The sequence below is a fragment of the Cylas formicarius genome, unplaced genomic scaffold (genome assembly GCF_029955315.1).
Source record: "Cylas formicarius isolate icCylForm1 unplaced genomic scaffold, icCylForm1.1 PGA_scaffold_4__25_contigs__length_36172078, whole genome shotgun sequence".
NCBI classification, from domain to species: domain Eukaryota; kingdom Metazoa; phylum Arthropoda; class Insecta; order Coleoptera; family Brentidae; genus Cylas; species Cylas formicarius.
The window spans coordinates 8,762,922-8,784,125 of NW_026844334.1; the positions used below are offsets into that span (position 1 = coordinate 8,762,922).

Below are 21,204 nucleotides of genomic sequence, written 5' to 3' on the forward strand. Positions count from 1 at the left end.
ATAAAAATAATTTGTAATTTTATTTTAGATTTAAACATAAATACATACATAAATAAATAATTGAACTGAGGTGGCTTTTACTTGATGAAAATCCATTTATCAAAATAAATAAATGTTATTTAGTATCTTTCCTAACAAAACCACAAATAATTAAATTCTAAGTACGGACCTGTTCGGCCATATATCATTTTTGCAAATTGCGCGGGTTTTTCTGTAATTCGTATCAGTTAGTCACTTTCTTATATCTATGAACAGACTTTACTCCCGCTGTGACTGAAGTCAAAGAAGCGTCTGTGAACGGTGTGACTGTGAAATGACTTTTTATAATTTTATTGATATTGCTTCCTTTTGTTTATTTATATAAACGTCCTGTACTTCATTATACACACTGTCCCATTCTTATGTATTATACACTGTTTTATTATATAGTGTATACACTTTTTATATAATTTATTCATTATGTTGTATTTTATATACATATTTTTGTACATATTGTATTTATGACTTGCCATAATTGTAATAACAAAACGTGTTCAATAAATTCTATTCTATTCTATTAAATCGGCATACAATTGACGACTCATTTGACCGATTAAAATTCTCCTATTTTATCGGCGACCCATATTGGAGGTCGTAAGTCGGTGTCGTCGTGTTGACAAGCGCGCGACACGTAAAACTCGCCCGAACACACAAACACACAATTTTCATCTTACGGCTCACGTATTCGAAACGGCATTAATACGAAAAGGAAAATTTCTCTCTCCTCACGTCCGCGTAACGTGAGAACGATAAGGTCGACATTAAGGTGATCATACATTTCGAAGTCACTTTTTCTTCCTTCCTACAAGGGAAACGTAGCTCTTAGCATGTGACGCTTTATTTAGTGCCTCGAATTTTCTGAAATTGTTTCGCGAGTTCCGATAAATAATCTCTACGAGGGTGCGTTTTAAATGCGTCGTAAATAGATTGGAACCACGGCATATTAGAATTTTGCATGGAATGTTATGGAAACAATAATCACTTGCAAAAAATTCTGAGAGCTGACTTAAACCTGAACAAAACTAAGTAGATGATACTGATGAGCAAAACCCGAGAACCGGCTACCCAGTTGATGATAAATAATCAGTTAATTCAACACGTGTGCTCATACCTTAGAGAACAACCAGGTCAACTTAAAATGGAATCAAACAATCGAAATACGTATTACAATTGAAAAAAACATAACCTATAAAACATCACTGCTGCTAAGACTAAATAGTTTAAAAGCTAATGTTTACTTAATTGACTTTACAAATTATCTGGTCGAATTGTGAGAAGGAATTCATATACGCACTTGCTTGGTTATATTCTTTCAACATGACGGAGCACTTTGGGCATGGTTTATGAAACTGGTTAGATTAAAATTTTGGTTAAACCCACTACATTACTATAGGTGGAGTAATTTTTTTATGCCACAGAAGTAGACAGCCCAGAAGAGTCACTAAGTAAATTAATAATTTTGGAAATCAAATTGGGAACAATCGCTTCGCATCTTCGTGTATCTCGGAATATTAGAATAAATAATCAAATTGTGTTTCAGAACTAAATGTAAATTAGTGATTTTTCGCTGATAGCCATTCAATACTACATTATGAATTAAACTTACTGGTTAATGTTATTTTATTTATTTTATGAGCCATGAGCCATTAAATTAAATAATTAACAAATAACAAACCTGTCAATCAGGTTTTAAGTCTTACATTTTAATTTTTGATGAATAAATAAGATGGGCCTGCTAAATGCATTTTCCCCGAAAATCGTCCGTCCTAGCGGTATCAATCAAGTATGCTGTTTTCTCGAAACAAAACACAACTTAGAATATGCCAATGAAAAAGCTTTAGGTATTGCAAATGTGTATGATGTGGATAATACAGGGTCGGTTTAAATAAAATTAAAAAAATTAAGTTATTAGACATGAACTAAGGAAAATTTTAGGAAAACTAAATTATTTGATATCAGTGTTTCCATACTATTCCATTTATTTTATTTATTTTATGGAAAAATAAAATGTACAAAAGATACAGGGTTCAAAATGAGTTTCCTCGGAAACCACTTGTTTTGCATACAGGGAGTCAAAATTTTGAACTGCTACTATCTAGACTGAAATTGTAATTCTTCAATGTTTTTGCATTTTTAGATTCTTTTGAAAAAACTGAGCTAATTCTATAAGTAGAATTTGTGCTGGGAAGCGAATACCAAAAGGCAAAGTGTTTGGTTTTTTTAGAAATATTCCTTAATCCATTACCTAATTTTGGTAGCGTTAAAGCGTTAATGGTTCCAAAGTTACCCAAACAATCCCATAGAAGACAGATAAAATTCCCCTTCAAAACCTGTTTAAAACAAAGTCGCAAAGTGGGTGGAGATCGCTGTTTAGAAATAAGATGGCAAGAAGTGAATGTTTCTGTGGAAAATTTAAAAGCATGAGAAGATCATTTATACGAAAATGTGATGGTTGCCTTAAAAAAATCTATAAGTGCAAATGAAAAGTGAATCTGTTTGGAAGCTGTTTCGAACGTTTACGTCTTTCGCTGGGCGTTGAGCAAGAACTTCTAGAGAAACCGACGCATTAGTCGTCGAATGCATTGATTCGCTGCCGAATTTTAAAACGAGCACCGAGCGACGAAATGAGTTATAGTGGAACGCCATTTTGGAGCACAAAAGTTCCCGAAAACTTACTTCCTCGACGCATGCAATAGTAGCCATAAATCGCTACGTCAGCCGCGATAAGGGAAGTTCAGTATGGTTTATAAAGATATTTATGGCGCCCCGAAAACGTATTTGACAATGTGATAAAACCTTGAGATATCCTCTCTGTAGATAAATTCCGGCTAATAAAAAAGATAAGTTGTTATCGGGGCTTCGGTTATGGTGATGGAAAACGCCAACGAAAAGCTCCTGTACAACGTCGAAGACGTTAAAACTCATGCGAAAGGTTACCCATTTTATTGACCTACATGCTACGTACTTTCGTACTGTGCATTTCTGAAAAATTAACAGGAATAAAAGTTAATGGAGCTAAATCTTCTGCGAGATATCGAACCATTTTTTTGGTTTATTTAAGTTAAAGAGAGAATTTTAAAATTGTTGCGGCGACAACAATCCTGTTTTATTTCACGTTTCATCCAGGTTTTGCTTGACAGATATTTGACTGAATTTTGGACAACGGTTTAGTCTGGTAAATCAATGCATTGGTATTTTCATTAAGATTTGAATGAACATATACAGGGCGCAATAATGTCATTGTCAACCGGAATCACATTTGAGCATGATTTTTTCTGAAAGTTTTTTCTTTTAATCACGACATTATCTATGTCTTTATTGGAGATACACTATTTTAAAGCATACCACCTCCTATGAGAAAACACAACGAATAAACGTCAAAGCGTTATACTCAAATTTTTAATTAGCGTGGCTTTTCACGCAAAATTGACCTCATCAATAAAGTTTGTAGGAAATTATAATGGAATGCATTTATGAAGTCGCTCAATTGGATTAAGATCAGTATTGCAAAATGGCCAAACCATTCGTTCAATACCCACTTCGTCCAAACACATACGATTAATACCGAATCTATTCCCGCCAATAAATTTCAACAAATATTAAATCTGTTGAAGTTTTTAAAAGTAGATTTTGATCATCACACATTGAAATTTTAATATTTGTTCGTTGGTGATCCTATTCTGCAGTATTTAACTTTGTAGAATATTTGTTTCAAGGAGAGGTACAAAAAAAGTATTTTCAAAATTTATACCGTTTTATCAGAAGACAAGAAAAAGCTTTTCACCAGTTCAAGGTTGGCAGCTTGTTCAAACAACAGCTTAATATACGTCATTTTACATTGCTTCGAATTAACATTCATTTACATTAGTTCATTCCTAATATGGTGCACAACTTTGTAGATTTTTTTTTTCACTTTCCGCGAACATTATAACTTTATAAGCAAATTTGTCCATTCAAGATCACGCAAATAAAAGAATTTCTTATAGGTTAGGTTTTCAAATTTTCGAAACGGCACGTGACATGAATCGGTTATAGCCGCATAAACCTCGGACGAGCCTGTAAATTATTCCAACCCTATCTTTTATTTACAGGATCTCGAGTTAAGACTTCGTCGCCGTCATATAGATCGTCCTCAAGAGGCAACATAAACATGGGTTACAGCGGAAACTCGGGCCTTGACGGCAGCGGCTCCAGACGGGCAAGCAGCTCGGTTAGCCAGGTAGGAAAGTGAGAAATTGAGTTCGCGTTTGTCGGGAATTTGTGCGAGGAGATTCCTTCCAAGTACCCATTCAAATGCAATTTCGTTTAGGGCTCCCTCCGTGCGTGATACTCGCCCGCATTCAGAGACATAAAAAATAACACTTTGATCCGCGACGTTTGTTTTTGGGACCGTTCCATTCTAATTTTCCATTTTTCTAAAGTATTTTAAGGGTGGTAAATTGTGGTAAACATTTTAAATTATGCCATGTTATTTACGCGGCTTTGTGTGGGTATAACAACATGTTGTTACAACGTTAAACATACTGCAAACTACTTAGGAGAAAATCGAACGTAATTGTTAAGGCAACAAAGTTTCCAAGGCGCCGACAAAGGCACATTTTCAAAGGGTAACTTAGTATGCGATGCAAAACTTCCGGATATCGATTTTACAAAATTCAAATTTCTTTCGGTAAACTTAAAAGGCCGATCCGACGGGGACAATAGGGGCGATAGAACTTTAAAATCTTTCAAGTTTTGTTTAAACGAGAATCATCATACTGAATCATAATGAGAGCCTGCTAGTTCCATTTTTCACTGTAATTAATCAGTGCTTTTTTAATCACGCGTTTTTGCGATCCTATGATTTTCAATATTTCGATGCTGCATTTGCGCTTTTAGGCGTTGGTTATTTTACAAAATTTCCACTTCGCAAAGAAATAAAAGGTAAAGAAAATATCAAACTATCAAATAGACAGGAATCTCAAGAATGATAGATACGAGCTTCCTAACCTTAAAAATCTATAACGTGTTCTCCGTGGAATATACAGGGGGTTATTGAAATTACAACATACAATTGAATCCGACTCGAAGGACCAAATTTCGTATCGATGCGGAAAGTAAATCCTTCCTTGACTTTGTAATCGCAACTAATTACGTGCCGTTCTCGCTCTTTTTACCAATTGCCTTGTCAAAAAAAAAAGAAACGGGCACAGCGTCGCAAAAAAGCGTTTTATAATAAAAAAAATTAAAGTTTACAAGTTACCCGAAAAATACTCTTCTACCACTAAAAGATCGAACACTCAGTTTTGAAGAAAAAATGGCAAAAATAATTGTTATAATGCTTGCAGTCTGGTATCCCAAAAAAAATTCCCCAAAGATTTGGTCTAAAATACATGTCTTGCCACAGGATTATTTGGATCATTTGGACCAATTGTTTCAGAGGACATATTGTTATTTTGTCTACTAAGACTACAAAAGGTTCCCGGTTAATTTTTAGCTAAAACATTGCTTTTTTTCATCAATTCAAAGCCAAAAAAAAATTGTTTCAGCATCAGCGTTAACAAGATTTTGGCACCATAAGTTTAATTCATTCAAATATTCAAAAACCGAAAAAACTAATCGATCGGTCTTATTGTTCCGTTTACTCACGCTGCCAAATATTCCTGAAGAGTTTTTACCAAGAACATCGCTAAATCACTAAATTCAACATTTTATGTTGTTGTAATTTAGTGGTGTCATACTCTTATTTAATATTTTTGTTGCTCTCGTTATCATTTTTGATTTGTCACATTATCAACTATATAACGCCAGTATTCCGATTTCAATAAGTGAGTGAAAACCCATAAACTATAGAGTGAGTCTTTAAGGGATACTAGAAATAGATACACCATAAAATTACATCGGGTGACTTGTGAAATGTATACTAGGAAGCAGTATATCTTGCTTCCATAAGTCCTACATAATAGCTATCTAAGATTTTTGCTCCTTGTTACTAATTAATGGAAATCGGAGCGGTGTATAAAGAAAACGTAACCAGTCATAACAACAACAGAAATAAACGGTACTGTTGGTTAGTTTTGGTGGGTTGTGGTTGATTTTGTACCATAACCATGTACCATCTACTAATGTTCCGATCATTTGGTAATGTTGTTGTTGTTTAATACGTCTTGCGATTATCAGTCTGACAGTAAGATGCCCGGTTGCGGCCATAGTCGTACTGGGCGAGAGACCGGGCCGCGGTGGGCTGGAGAGTTGCTCCGGGAATGAGGCAGGCGAGGCTTATGATGGATGGGCCCGACCTTGGGAGGCATCTTTGCTTGCTAGGCATTGGAGACGACCCGGAGTGCAGGTGGTGCATGGAAGGGGAGGAGACCCCGTATCATCTGCTCACCGAGTGCCCTGCTTTGACATGGGCAGGATTGGGAGTCTTCGGAACGGCCCTGATCGATTCGGACTCAGTGCACGTTATTGGGCTAAAGGAGTTGCTGACCTTCTATAGGAGGGGCGGCATTCTGGACGCCCTCTAGAGCGGCCTGGGGGCACAACGGGCCCATCTGGTGGCCTAAGTGCTTGGAGGCCCGCCAGGGTGCCCCCCTTTAATACCAATACCAATAGTCGTACTGTTTGTTGGGGCGGCTAAGGTTATGCATTTTTTCATCCGATTGGAACCGAGCAAAATATTAATTTGGAATCAGGATGGAGTTCAAATTTATATATTAGATTATATATTGTCATTTCAATAACACCCTGTCTGCTATGGTCACTATTAATTTTATTTGCATATTCCTTTTATCCCAAATGGTTTTCCTGATTTTAATTTATCTTTAAAAAAGATTTTAATTTATGTAATAAGCATTCCAACAACTCATTTAATTAAAATTCATAACAACAAAGGAACGAAATGTTCTCATTTCCCTGTCGATGAGAATCCGGGTGGATTAATCTCCCCTTTAAAAAAGTTGTTTATATGGCGGCTGTTTCGGAGTTGTTTAGGGAGTCGAACCTTTTTAATATCCGCGAAACCTCAACTTGATAATCAATTCGGACCCTTTCAGTCTGAAGTTGATAAAAGGAGACGTCATTGTAAGGAGCACAAAGACAACTGTTCAGGAAATGTTTCGGAATATCTCAGTTTGCAATTTACATAATTTACAAACTTTTACAATCGAATGTTTACTTATTCCGATTGAGACTCATGTCGGAAATTTCATTTCATAAATTCTGGAGAATTTCGGTCCTTTCGGTGTGTAACATTTATATAAATATGTATATTTTTGGGACTATTTATGTACAGAGTGTAATCGAGTATCTCAGTCTTAAATAGTTTCAAAAATTAACACCAAAACACATCTCACACGCATGAGCATTGGTTCGATAAGTACAGGTTAGAACTAGTGTTATCGTCTAAAATTTGTTTGTCCCATAACCTGAATTAAACAGGTGGTGGTGCCACAGGTGTCTGGTGACGAGCAACGGAGATTGTGCGCCGACCAGAAATACATTGAGGACGGCGGCCAGAGTCTAGGTTTGGGATTGAGCTTGACGACGTACGGCTCGGTGGCCTATCAGCTCAAGGACGCCAACCTAGAGGCGACCAGCACCTGCGACTTTGTGTGCCGGGCTCTGGGCATTGTCAATAAAACTGGTAAGCCACTTTTGAATTAACCTGAACAACGCAGAGGACTTAAGAGGACAGAAATAGTTTTCACAAAACCTTAATTTTTTTTTAGTATAATTGAAATTATTTCGGTTTAGCTGTACCAATAACTGACAGCCAGGCTAAGCTAATTTATATGACCGGAAGTGTTTTAGAAAATATTCAAATTAGGGAGAATTATCAATTGCGAAGCAAAGGATCTACTTTGATTCTCTCCAGAGCAATAGTGATATATCTTGTTTCACATTTTTTATTAAACTCCACAGTTTAACGAATTCCAGAAAGTGTCTCCTTGGTGTAGCTTGTTGCGTCTGCTTTGGTTATGCCCAGCAGATGGCATGATAGGTGTTTAACTGTTTTCATCTCTTCTTTGCAGCATCTGCATTCAGTGGTTTCTTCAACTGCTATTAGATGCCTCTTAGGCCGTCGGTACAGCATTCTTATGGCATTACTTTTGTAGCTTAGTACCTGTTGTAAATTTGGTAGATGAACTTCTGAGGAATTCCTAGCTAATTTTACCATGGATTTCGCTAACCTACAAAAGGGCTCGCTACGCTCCACGACAAGGGTTAGCTGGCTAGATCTAGCTTTAGTGTCCTGATATCCACGACAGGCCGGTGAACGTCACAATTATATGCAATATCTTTTATGTATTCCAGATTACTTCTGCCCTTATTGGTGGCCAATTTTTCCAGTTTCTTCTATATTGGATTTGAGTCCTGTAATATTTAACAATGCAGTATTTCGGTGTTGTACTCTCAATGATTTTATTTGCCTGTACAGCTTGCGATGCTGGTTGCTATGTCCGCGTTGGTGGAATCTACAAATATGTATAATTCCAAAGGCACAGCAACATAACACAAAAAACGCTAACCATTATTAAAATTGGTAAAAAGTCATCAAATGAGTAATACGCACCATCCAGCAGAAGTGATTTGGCCTTAAGAGAGAATTGTCTCTCCGGCAACTCTTTGACGCTTAGAGGCAAATAGATTGAAGAATTTAGGTCCATAATAGTTCTTATAATTTCTAGTTTTTGCAATTCTTGAGTAGTTAATCAAAATATCCTTCCTGTTTCTGGTGAGATGGTGGCAAACATTAATATGAAGGGGATATTGATCCTGGTTGTTTTTAATATACTTTAATGCCGAATAGATATAATAACATGGAACAGTTAATATTTGGAGATCTTAATCTTTGCTCTTACGTCATCCCTAAAATTCAACTGCGTCATGGCCTTGATGGCTCGCCTCTGTATCGAAAAAACTCTTTCGGTATGTGAGGAGTGACCCCAAACCAAAATTGCGTAGCTAAATAATCCCTGGAAGAGTGAAAAATATACCATTCTGACTATACTTTGAGAGATTTCGCCGAGCAAACCGCGCAACAAGTACACCACCCTGGAGACCTTCTCACAAAGACCAATAATATGCTGCTCGAACTTCAATTTCGGATCAAGCAGAACCCCAAGGCAGTTCACATGTAATGGATTGTTGAATCTTGACTCCCGTAAAGACAATATAATTTGTTGTGCTTTTGATTCATTGAGGTTAAGTTTGTTAGCACGAAACCACTCACTAGCCCCGGACTGTGCCCCTTCCATCATGTGCACCAAGTCGTTCTCAGAATGACTTCGACAAGAAAAGGTAGTACCATCAGCGAACAATGTACAAACATGCTCAGGGAAATCGTCTATATAGATTTCTGGATTCTTCCTGCATTGGTGAGGGCAACTTGCTAACGTTTCGCCAATCATCCTGTTGGCTTCTTCAGAGGTTAACTTAAACTGGCTCGCATTTTACTCTGTATATTGGAGCTAAATGAGCGACATAAACAGCGTCTCGAATGACTGTAAAGACCTGAGTCGCGGTTAAGATTTTTTGGATGCTTATAGATTTTTATAGATTCTAGGATTTTTCGTTGTATCGAATAAAGTTTTATGTTCGGTTTCGTGATTGTGTTCGACAACTGATGCTGAGTTTATTTGTCTTAGTATTAAGGCTCTTTCATGTTATTTGAGCCTAGTTTCGTCCGGCCTGTCCAATGTATTCTTTGCCACGTAAAGTCCTGGCTTCTCAAATGGAATTTTATCTTTGATGGATCAAAGATGTTGATAGATTTTTGGACAAGTGGCAAATCTGGTTTTGACGTTATATTTTTTAAGAACTTTTTTTGCATTCAGACTCATTGCTATTGGAAGGTTGTGGTGAAGTGTATTTTGTGATGTAACGCTTAATATTTTTATTATTGAAATTATTAGAGAGAATAGCAGAGGTAAGGTATTTTAATTCCGGGTTCAGTGACTCGGGCTGAGATAGTTTTACAAGAGAGTTCATAACCGACGATTTTTGGGCCGGATGGTGAATGTGACAATGCATTAGAATACTGGTCTGCGTGGGTAGGTTTTCTGCAAACACAATGAACCAATGTTAGATCTGATTTTCTATTAATAAGAATATCTAAGAACGGAATATTATTATTAGTTTCTAATTCAATGGTAAAACGTATGTTAAGTTGTATATAGTTTAAATGTCTAAGGGATTCTTGACCATGAGGCCAAATAACAAAAGTATCATCGACGTAGCGTTTCCAAAATTTTGATTTTAGATGGAAGGTGTGGAGAGCTTTCTTCTCAAAGGCTTCCATAAATATATTCGCTATGACTATTGATAACCCATAGCTGTTCCCGACGTTTGTTCAAAAATTTGACCGTTATAAGAAACATATGGTCCAGACAAGCATTTCTCAATTAAGGTTTGGTTCCAGATTTCCGGAATAGGGACTTTAGCAAAGAGGGATTCTACGTCGCAACTAAATAGAATATAATGTATGTTTATATGATAATAATTCAACCATTGGTGTTATGCGTATGCACATAAATTTTACATACCAAGATGTACCTTACGCCATTCCTTTAAACACCGAACCTTGAAGATTAAATCAGCAAAAAGGAAAGTTCGTTTGTGCATTAAAATAATGCAGGGGCGGGTAAAGTTGGCATTTGTCGAGTTTGCCGGCAGAAAATCACTTTAGCCTTCTACGAGATTAAAATTGCGTCGCATTCCGCGATAGAAAATCTTTACTAGCCCGGAATTAGCGGGATTAGTTTCCCGGAGTAATTAAACTTTACCATTTTCGAGTCGGAATCGATAAATTCGATATTCGTCATCTGTCCGATTTCCCCCGCCTGGCGGTTTTCCCGCGCGTTAAATCGGACGTTGTTCTTTTCGAGAGTGACCGCGATATCAATCGAATTTTCCGGTGGAGAACGGTAATTTTCCAGATTGCGGAAGTGCCATCGGGGAGTCTGGGGAGTACGTCGGGCGCGTGAATACGTTTTAATAAACTCCGCGGGGCGCAGTTTTATATAAATTGGACGAATTCAATTTGAGTCGACCCGACGATCAGGCCCGATCGATTTCTTTTATTTTCGATCTCAAATTAACGAATGCTATACAAGGTACGCGGATGATCGAGGACTTCATTTCACAAGGATTCAATAATTAGAATAATAATAATACCATTTATTGCATCTATAAGAAAATCTTCATGAAAAGAAATGAGGTAGCTTACAAAAAAAGTGCAAGGAAGAAGAATTAGACTATATAAAAAACAAACTATTCTTCTTCTTTTTCTGCTTATTCATTAATAGATGTTTGCAACCACATTTTCCATAATGAATGTGACGTATGGCAATCCACTCTTGCGTTCTAGTCATCTTCTACCATCGATCTTGCCCTCAGTAACCATTTGCAAAAACTGGTATTTATGATTGCGCATTATGTGACCCAGTGATCCAGTCTTTCTTTTTTTTACAATGTTAAAGGGTTCGCGACCTTTGTTAATACGTCTGAAAACATCTTCGTTTCTCGTTCTGGCTGACCATGGTATCTTAAGAACTCTCAAATCTCTTGCAATTTTTTTATGGTTTTTGCTCTTAGTGTCCAGCCTTCAACGCCGGACAGAAGCACTGACCAAACATAGCAGTCCACAAATCTCAACCGAAGAGTAAGATCAAAGTCCTACAAGTGAACACTTTGTTGAATTTTAGGAATGCCCCTCGGGCTTGTTCTATTCTGCTTTCAATTTTCTTATCTGAAGACCATTCTTCACAAAGCCAAGTTCCTAGGTACCTAAATTTTTCCACGCTTTTTTAAACGCGTGGATCTCTCTCGTGCTAACCATGAATTTAGTTTTCTTTGTGTTCATGTTCAAACCCATATCCTGGCTACAGTTTCCGACCATATTAACAATCCATGTTGTCCGCAATCAGAACAGTCTAGTCAGCAAAGCGTATATTTATTTATCCAAAGTCCCCACACTCCTCGACGAATTTGGATTTGGTTGGTCAGACCGTTAGCCACCCTGACCTGTGCTGATGGTATCAGTATGAGTTTGTCTGTGTAATGTCTTTTTCGATGCAAATCAAGCCTTTTGAGAATCTACAGAAGTTTATGATGTTGTACTTTGTCAAAAGCCTTTTTGTAGTCTAAAAAAACATAAACACACGTTTTTTTCCTGGTCATTGCAATTCTTTTTTGGTAGGGGAATAAAATTTAAATATAGCTTGTAAAGTACTGCAATGCTGCTCTCGTTTAAGTATTAACCAGAGAAAATAGAAGTAAAAAAATAAATATTGATATGATATGAAAACTTTTTACTTAATTAAAAAGAAAGACCGCACCATTAACATTTCTGAGATGAATGTCACAATATAACCCCAGTCAGTCATTGGAATTGGTAGATTGTACAATTCCCCTATTCGAGAATTTTGGATATTTATAATCTGAGCTAGTGAAATTATAGAGAATATAAATGACGTAGGCTCATATATGACCTGAAATTTTCAGCATGACCTAGAAACGAGGTATTTGCCAAGATGTTTTTGTCATTTAGAATTAAGGAAGAATATAGGAATTCAACGCCATACTGATTTTGATAATTTTTTTTATGTTTTACATACAGTCTTATTACGTTGTCTATCTTGAGTGCATTTATATACATACACTCATACGTGTTCCTCCACATAAGCACGAATTACCTATAACGATCAAATTATCGAATGTTATCGTCTCTAAAAGCAATTATTAATTAGCAGAAAATATTTTATTTGGGGAATAAATTTCACAAAACTGCTTCTTATGTATATTTCAGTTAACTATTCTATGGATGCTTGGTATGAGTAGTTTTTAATTTTATAATTTTAACTATATATTGATAATTTAAATAATTTTTGGATTGACAGATACGGCTTTTTGGAAATCTAGGTGTCTAACTTATGGCTATGCTTTGAAAGTGAAATATTGTATTTGTAATATTATAATATTATAATTTACATCAAGCTACCAGCTTCCTTCCTGAATAAATACAAAGTGTGAAGAAATGCATGCTGATGCTAGGTTCATGGTAATAAGCCATAGATATATTTAGATATATAGCTTATTGGGTGTGAAGCAGAAACAGAAATTTTCTGATAGAGATTAACAATATTATGCAAAGATATTTCTGACTATTTTATTTAGATATATCCTTAACATCTGTCTTATGATAATTTTGCGGTAACTTATTTCGTATATTTCATATCGTATTTTTACTTAATAACTTTCCAAAGCTTGCCATTAAAAACGACCTTATTTTTCCAAAACGCATTGTTAGACAGTTAACCAATTATTTTAATGGATAATATTACTGAAATTAGATTTAACGAGTTGGATAACTTTTAAATACCCATTTAAAGAAAGTTTCTAAATGAAGTCATGTTTTTATTAATAGGATTCACCAGTCGGGTTTATAGACGTTCTCGTATAATTTAAATTTATTATTCTGTCTGCCGAAAGGGAAAATTAAAATTTGAATATTTACCAATAAACAATTAACATTTACCATTTCTATATAATTAATTTAATATCACTTTAATGCATACAATAAAATTCCAATCAAAGAGTTAGCAGTAAATATACTAAATCATTCATTATTCCTTTCAGAACTAACCAAAAATTGTTTGTTTCAGTGGTAGTCACCATCGTTCTGGCCTGTTTGTCCTTTCTACCCCTGATCATGCTTATTATGGGTAAGTAATATAATAAACTGATACTTTGAAAAATGTGTTGCCATAATCTGGACCAAGTAAACTTCTAATCGGCCAAGTTTGTCATGTTCCAGTGAATTTTTTCTATAAGGGTTTTTCTATAAGGGTGGATTCTGGAGTTCCTCCAAATTTCCAAATGTCTTTGACATACCATAACTTCTCACATTATTGGAGAAAAAATGGTCTCAAAAATCACTTACAATTCAAAAACTAAAATTGATCAATCGATATCCGCAATATAGTGTGCAACTCAAATCCCACTAAAGCTTCAATTTCGATTGTTAACGGTTTTAATTTGTAATTTTCAATGAAACTGACAGTTTGGACGGTGCCTGTGTGATTGTGTATCATTTTCTTTAACTGTAAGGTGAAAAAAAAATTAAAAAATAAATAAACAGATCGACCAGTATAATACGCACCTGTTTTATGGCACATTTAAAGAACACACAACATACAACACGAATCGGCGAGGTAAAGGGAGGAATGGAAGTTAAGAAATGTTAATTTAACAACTAAAACGCCAATGCATTCAAAGTTTAGTTGGTTCAAACTATAGACTTATATCTCTTTTGCACGAGTTTTTTATTGTTTGTTGTCGACAAATTCGAACATCACTTTTCACTTCATTAAAGCCGCATCTCCGCACTTCGAAACAGACATGGAGATGCCCACCCGTGATACATATACATCGCGGATTGAATTCTCTCATAAATCCAGTTTTGATCTAATCCCGTCGGATTGCATTCATCATACAATTTGATGCGTTTCGCTCTCTATCTCTCTCTCTCTCTTTCTATCTCCCGCTGACAGTAGCGTCCGCGGTATGAAACTGCAAATAACAAAATACAAAAAACAAAAATCCAATCTTCGGTAACTGTTTCGTATCACCTGTATTTGAATGGAAAAAAAGAGAACCTACTTTAATACGAAATTTTTCGGAATGCATTTTTAACACGTCCGACTCTGTTTAACGGCAATCGGCGATAAAACGGAAAAGGAGAGAAAGAAAATGTGTGCTTTGTTTTAAAGTTCGATTTTAAAAGAGCAAAAATTATGCAAAAAAAAAATGAACATTTTTTTTTTGCATAATTCCGATTCGTCCGGGATAGTTTCGGATTTAGTGGGGGTCGTATACAGTGTGACCACTTGGGGTCTTGAGATTTTTTATTAATGAGTAAATTGTGATTTCCTTTGTCTGTCAAAATTGATATTTTCTATAAAAAAATATATAAAAAATTGGTTATTTTGAAAATACCGAAAAATTCCAAAAAAATATTTTCCATTACAGTTTTAACATATTTGTGAGCAAAAAAATACGCTATTTTTCTCTGATTCCCCAACACTTCTCATTTCCTCCAATGAACTCTCTAAATACTAACAACGTAATACAAACGAAACGGCCTTAATCGGAAAGAGAATGGTTAAAAGGATGCATTATCCAACGTATTACGCAATTGTTGTTTGCTGCTACTTTTTTTAATTGATTAACACCTCCTCTTTCGCCACAACACGATATAAATTTATTCAAAGCCGCAATTGGTGACGGAATGATGACCAATATATTCAAGGCTGGCATGTAATTGGATCACAATTTGTAGCTAAAACCTGTGGAAATTATGGGATATATCGGATTGATTTATGGTCGCGCTTTATTATTATTTATGTATTACCGAACGTTGTCGCCGTTATTGTAACAAAACAAAAAGAAAATAAAAACCGGTAGCGATTCTATAAAAATTACATTAAAGGGATAATAGTTCTAAATAAAGCAAAGTTTATTTAAAAAACCTAATTTTATTTTCAGAAAACTCCAATCTGGCTGGAGATTTAAAAAAATGCATTTTTTTTGTTTGTTGTATGAATAAATACGGCATTCTTTTTATAGTCTATATATCTTCCTAAAACGTGTGTTTTTTGAAACAAAATATATTAAATTATATGCCAAAAATCCGTTAGTTAACTCAGATGATTTAGTTACAATGCTGCAAACACTGAATTTGAAATTATTTATATAAAAAAATTAATGAATTTTGTTTTATATATTTTTTTTACAACACACACTTAATATTATTTAAATTGATTTCAATAATTGTCTTAGAAAATATGCTACAGTAGTTGTTTCGACGACAGTGATTGTTATGATTGCAAATAAAAATATTGCTTGATCAAAAGTTATAAAGCAATTAAATGCTTAATAATTTATTCAAGTGTTTTATAATTTTTTTTGTCTATTTAATATTTTTTCATTTAAAAAAATAAATGAACCGCCTTACCAGACATTTGTTATTTTATATAAAATGATTTTTACATATTCACAATGATAAATACAAACATTTAAATAAAATTGAACAAAAATCATAAAAAATGTTAAAGCCATAGAATTTATTCGAAAATTTCATACTTTCTCTGGCCAATTTATTAAGAATGTTCTGCTAAGTATTTTTATTTAACAAATAAATCCAAATTTAATTGAATTTTATGCAATTTTTTAAGGCTTTTTAACAGTTATTGTAAACAAATAAACTCTGTTAACACGCACTTGTTATTTTATTTAAACTGAGTGTTATGCAGTTTTTTACACCTTCTTAATATGTTAAGGTGTATGTATGTATATTTTATCCAAAAATTTCATGAATTCGTTTGTCTGTTTAATAATTTTTTTAATCTTATGTTGAAATTTTTTTTGAAATGTGTATGGCTTTTCAACAGTAACCTTATGAAATACGCTACGATGGTTGTTACCATGACAATTAAAAGATATTTTAATGGAGTTGAACAAAGATCATAATCAATAATTAATTAATAATAATTTCTTCAAGTATTTTCCTCTCTATCTGCTGTTTTTATATAATTAAAAACACCTAAAAAGGCGCATTATATGCTCCAATTTCGAAAATTCAATTAAATAAATCAAAAAAAAATTTTTTTCTGCCCCCTCAGTATGAGGGAGTGATAAAGCTAAGAGTAAAAATTAAAATAGTTAAAAATTAAAATTATCAAATCCATCGCATTCCAGGTGTCCAGTTCTTGCGCGACTGCCCCAGAGAACCGAATATCCCGATTTATATGGTGGTGGGCGGCAGCGTGGGCTGCATCAAAATGGGTCTGACGCTCTGGTCGCAACTTCACACCAGACGCATGGACGCGCAGTCATCGAACGCAACTTCCATCGGTTCCAAAGTCGCATCGGTATGAATATCTATTAGTTTTCGTCTAGCCATTCGCGGCAAATTTATTGCCGAAGTTAAATTGGTTTTTCAGCGGAGATACGGTGATTCGACTATGCGATGCCGCCCACGTAAACGGCCACCCATTTTTAATTAAGGCAGACCGCTCTCCGTGAACGATCGCGAAGCTTCAGTTAATAAATCAAAACGAAACTCGTCGGGTCTGAAATAGTTTCCCGATTTGAAGATTGGAGCGCGAGGGAAGCAGATCAGAAGAATATTACAATTTCAGTTTTACAAACTTAGGAAATCAAAATAAACGCATATTTTGATCGTAATTCATTCGGCATTTGTTATGTTAGTTATTCTTGGCAGTCCTAATATCCTTGGAGTTCCAAAATTACTTTGGCATTTAAACATTAAAACATGGTCAAACAAATTTTTTATATGGTTGCAACAGGACAACAGTGTGACAAGATAGTGGGAGATTTTGACATATTTCCGTTTTTGAGTTGCAAATTATGAAAATAAACTAGTGTAATACTTGAGAGTATCTCAGCGCTGCGAAAATTCAAAACCAATAGCAATATTTAATAATGGGATAATCTCAATATTTCACTTCTGGCATCCATCACAATATTTATGTAAACCTGTTTGAGCTACCGGTAGAGGGGGAAAATAAGATTTTTAATGGCTTGAAATTTTAGCAAAAATAAGAAAAGGTGATTTGGAGCGATATCAAAATTATTTGAGTGAAGAAAGTGGAAGCTAATAAAATTATTAAAGATATTTTTTACTCTAAAATATTAAATAGAAAAACTGAAAATGTGTATGGAAGATATGTCTTTTTTACCATGTTAATGTTTAGACATTATGCACCATTAAATCTTGTCGTTAAATGGAAATCATAACAACTAAATCAGAAGATTTGGAATGAACGTCGTAGTATCCTAATTATATCTAGTATATTTCTATTAGTTAATTGTTACCACCTCAAAATAAAAAAATAATTTAAAATTACTAATAGTTTATGAGTAAAAAAATATGATATGATTTTACTTTAAAATTCTTAAAGTAGGAAATAGAAGAACAATATCTGTTATTCCCACATTATTTTATTTTGTGAATCACATTTTTATATTCTCTAATATTAAGTACTGGCTAGAACGCTTGTATTGATTGTAATATGGACTTATTTGCAATTAAATTGCTAAAATTAAAACATATCTAACTCTTAAGATTCTAGAATATATTGTTGTTGTGAGAACTATAACTTTAGCTTAGCTTCTTCGATTATATTTGATTGAAACTTTTTGTGATCCTAATTTTGAAAATAACATTTTGTAAAATCGGGTTACCATTTCTGAAATTTACTTAAATAAATAAATTAATAAAATTCTTACAGTTTTTGAAAAACAAAGCCTAGGTAAATCTAAAAACCAATTTGACGATAAAAAGATGATAATTTTAAAAAACACCGATGGGCTTGACTGAAGGCAATAAGACTTTTTTATTTCTCCTCTGTCATCGTTAAAAATGTCCGGTCGCATTCTGACCGAAATCCAAAAATCTACTTGGAGGTTTTCGCTTGAATGGAAAAACCCGAAGTGGCCTTGCGCGATATGCCAAGAACGCGAAGTGCTCGGCATCAAAAAGACCGGAAAGAATTCCGCCATTATTTCTCCGACGTAATGTCAGGTATTTTTGCCGGTTTTACGGTCTGCCACAACAAATGACGGGGCGAATTTTCCGGGAGGAAAAGAACCTCATCGCGAGCAAAAAAAAGCGGGCCAACATTGTATATAAATAAAACACCGAAACTCCATTCCGTTTTCGTTGACATTAATCGACTGCGTCTGTGGCGGCTTTGCAGCGTGGCATTTTTTTTTATTATTCGTTCTAATGTAGTATGTCTACAGGGTGTCCGGAAATAACGGTCGAATAATTTAATTGAGGAGAAGAACATTCTTTTTAATATATATACAGGTCCAAAGAAGCATGATTTTTAAAGTACATTGTGCCAAATTTAAAAAAAGGTTTTGAATCTGTTGTGACAAGAGGCTCATTCAAGATTATGTAAATTAAAATTATAAAGTGCAGTAGCATCCCGGGAGGCACCTCACCGAATATTTTCGACAAAAAATATGTACCACTAAGTTTCCAGAAAAAGGAATGTATTCTATGTCCCTAATTTGCAACATAATCCATCGGTTTTTCATAAATATCACGCAGTATCGTTTTTTACTCGAAAACGCAATATTTTTAAAAAGTTGGACACCCTATATCTTGAAAACATTTCCGAACCCAGACATGTCATGTTATCCCTTAAATTATTTCCATGTTATTACCGAACAACCTTTATATAGAGTATTTTGAAGGAGATGATTTCTAGTCAGTTTAGAGGACAAGACTTCAAATGAAAGATAGCAGGCTTAAATAAAACTTGAATCAAATGCTATTCTTTTATAATCAATTATTTCTTGGGAATTCAAAAAAAAAAACAAATATATTTTTTATTATTAGAAATACAGTTTAATAAAACCTGAATGAAAATACAATCGTCGAACAGATTCGAAGTGATTTATAAAAACAATAAATGATTAATTATTAAATAATTGATTTAATATTTTAATTATTTGAGTCATAATAATAGGCAAAATAAATAATTTATAAATTTATCACAAAAATTTATCATGTTGGCAGAAACATACAATATCACAAAATAATAGGAAACTTGAACAAAGTATTAATTTGAAAAATATTGCTAATAAAAGTAAGTTTATGCTATCAAAAGAACCACAGTTTGGTTGTGACCGGTTGCTTTTCTTATCTTGTGTTTAGTATCAAAAAGAAAGTTTTGAAAATGACCGAAGCCGATTTTTTAAGAGGTCAATCTGGTAATTTACCTTTAGCGATTATGTTTATGTTCGCGGTTTTAAAGCTAAAACGCTTGTTCATAGAAAATTTAGCCACTAGCTATAAACCAACAAAATATTGTAATCAGCTTAAAGTTTTATATATTTTAAAATTCAAATGGAATATCAAATAAAATGTAGACGAATAAACAGTTTATCTGGCGTTTTAAGGGTTTTACTGAAACACTATAGCATGATTTGTAATAATGTTTTTGTGTGCTTCCATTAGTATAATGTAAAGCACACTAAGCACAAATACACACTGGCGTAGATTAAATACTTTAAATAAGCCAAAAATAAATGTAAATAATATAATTCTAGGCCTATAACCTGAAAATAACACTATACATGTCGTCGTATCGATCGAAAATCAGCGGTATGACGTCACGATCATTCCCGTGCGTTTAGTGTCGTTTAAAAGGAACAGCCGGGTTATACAAGTTCAATTATTTATTGCAACGTAAATATTGAATTTTGAATATTGTATTAAATAATTTGAATAATATATACCTAAACAAATGTATAAGGGAAATAAAAAAAATGTCAAGTTCCCTATTATCTCCAATTACATGGGATGAATTTAAAAAAATACATTGGAAGTATAGAAATAAAGATAATAGATTAATTCTAAAGGAAAAATTATTCCTACCACAATAATAAACGCAAGATTTAAAGTTTTTCCTTTGTGTTGACGCCACGTGTAACTGATACTTTAAAAAATATTATTTGTGTTCCATGAGACTGCTCTTTTTCAATCACCGCCAAGTCGATATACTCCTCTTATCCGAAAGTCGTAAATTCACTTCGACGATCGATTTTTGGAATCGCCCCAAGAAATTGACATTTATAGCCCGATAATGCCCCAAGAACCTTATAAATGTCAGGATAACAATGTTGATACCGTCGTTGGTCTTAAGCAGCGTGGTCAACCTTTTAACTTCCTCAAAACTTTTAGTTTATAAATGAATATGGGTCGTATACCTCCTTAGACAAAACCTAATTTTTAAAGTTATGGTAATAAATAGTCAAAAATGGGAAATGAAGTCGGAAATATAGTAATGATATCAGCAGCAACTTGGTAATTTGCTCTTTGAAGGTGTAGCAAAAAAGCAATGAAGATAAAGAACGAAATTTTATGCCGAATTTAATCAAAAGTTAATTTAAAATAAATTATAGTTTTGATTAGTTTTGCATCTCTCGATGCCGAATTGAATAATATTAAAAAGGATTTGCTTCAGAATGTAACTGTAAGCGGGAAACAACACCGGAACTATGTGAGGTACTTTTTCTCTCTTGACGGTCCCATACGCGAAAGCAATACCAGAAAAGATTAGGCGAATAGTTAAACAATATAAAGTT

The 21,204-nt window shown here is 34.2% G+C and overlaps 1 protein-coding gene across 3 annotated transcripts in view; it reads left to right on the plus strand.

Annotated features, from left to right (window-relative positions):
* The window catches only part of LOC132700930 (uncharacterized), a 148,106-nt gene that overhangs the window by 115,010 nt on the left and 11,892 nt on the right, over positions 1–21,204 (plus strand). For 2 of the 3 annotated variants that reach the window (XR_009618700.1, XM_060668526.1), the window contains exons 6-9: positions 4,131–4,258; positions 7,459–7,663; positions 13,686–13,745; positions 16,780–16,952. Coding sequence is in view for 2 of the 3 variants with exons in the window: in XM_060668526.1 (XP_060524509.1) it covers positions 4,131–4,258; positions 7,459–7,663; positions 13,686–13,745; positions 16,780–16,952 (566 nt within the window). In the remaining variant the exon portion in view is untranslated. The remainder of the gene's footprint in view (positions 1–4,130; positions 4,259–7,458; positions 7,664–13,685; positions 13,746–16,779; positions 16,953–21,204) is intronic. The other variant, XM_060668527.1, reaches the window with a different exon arrangement.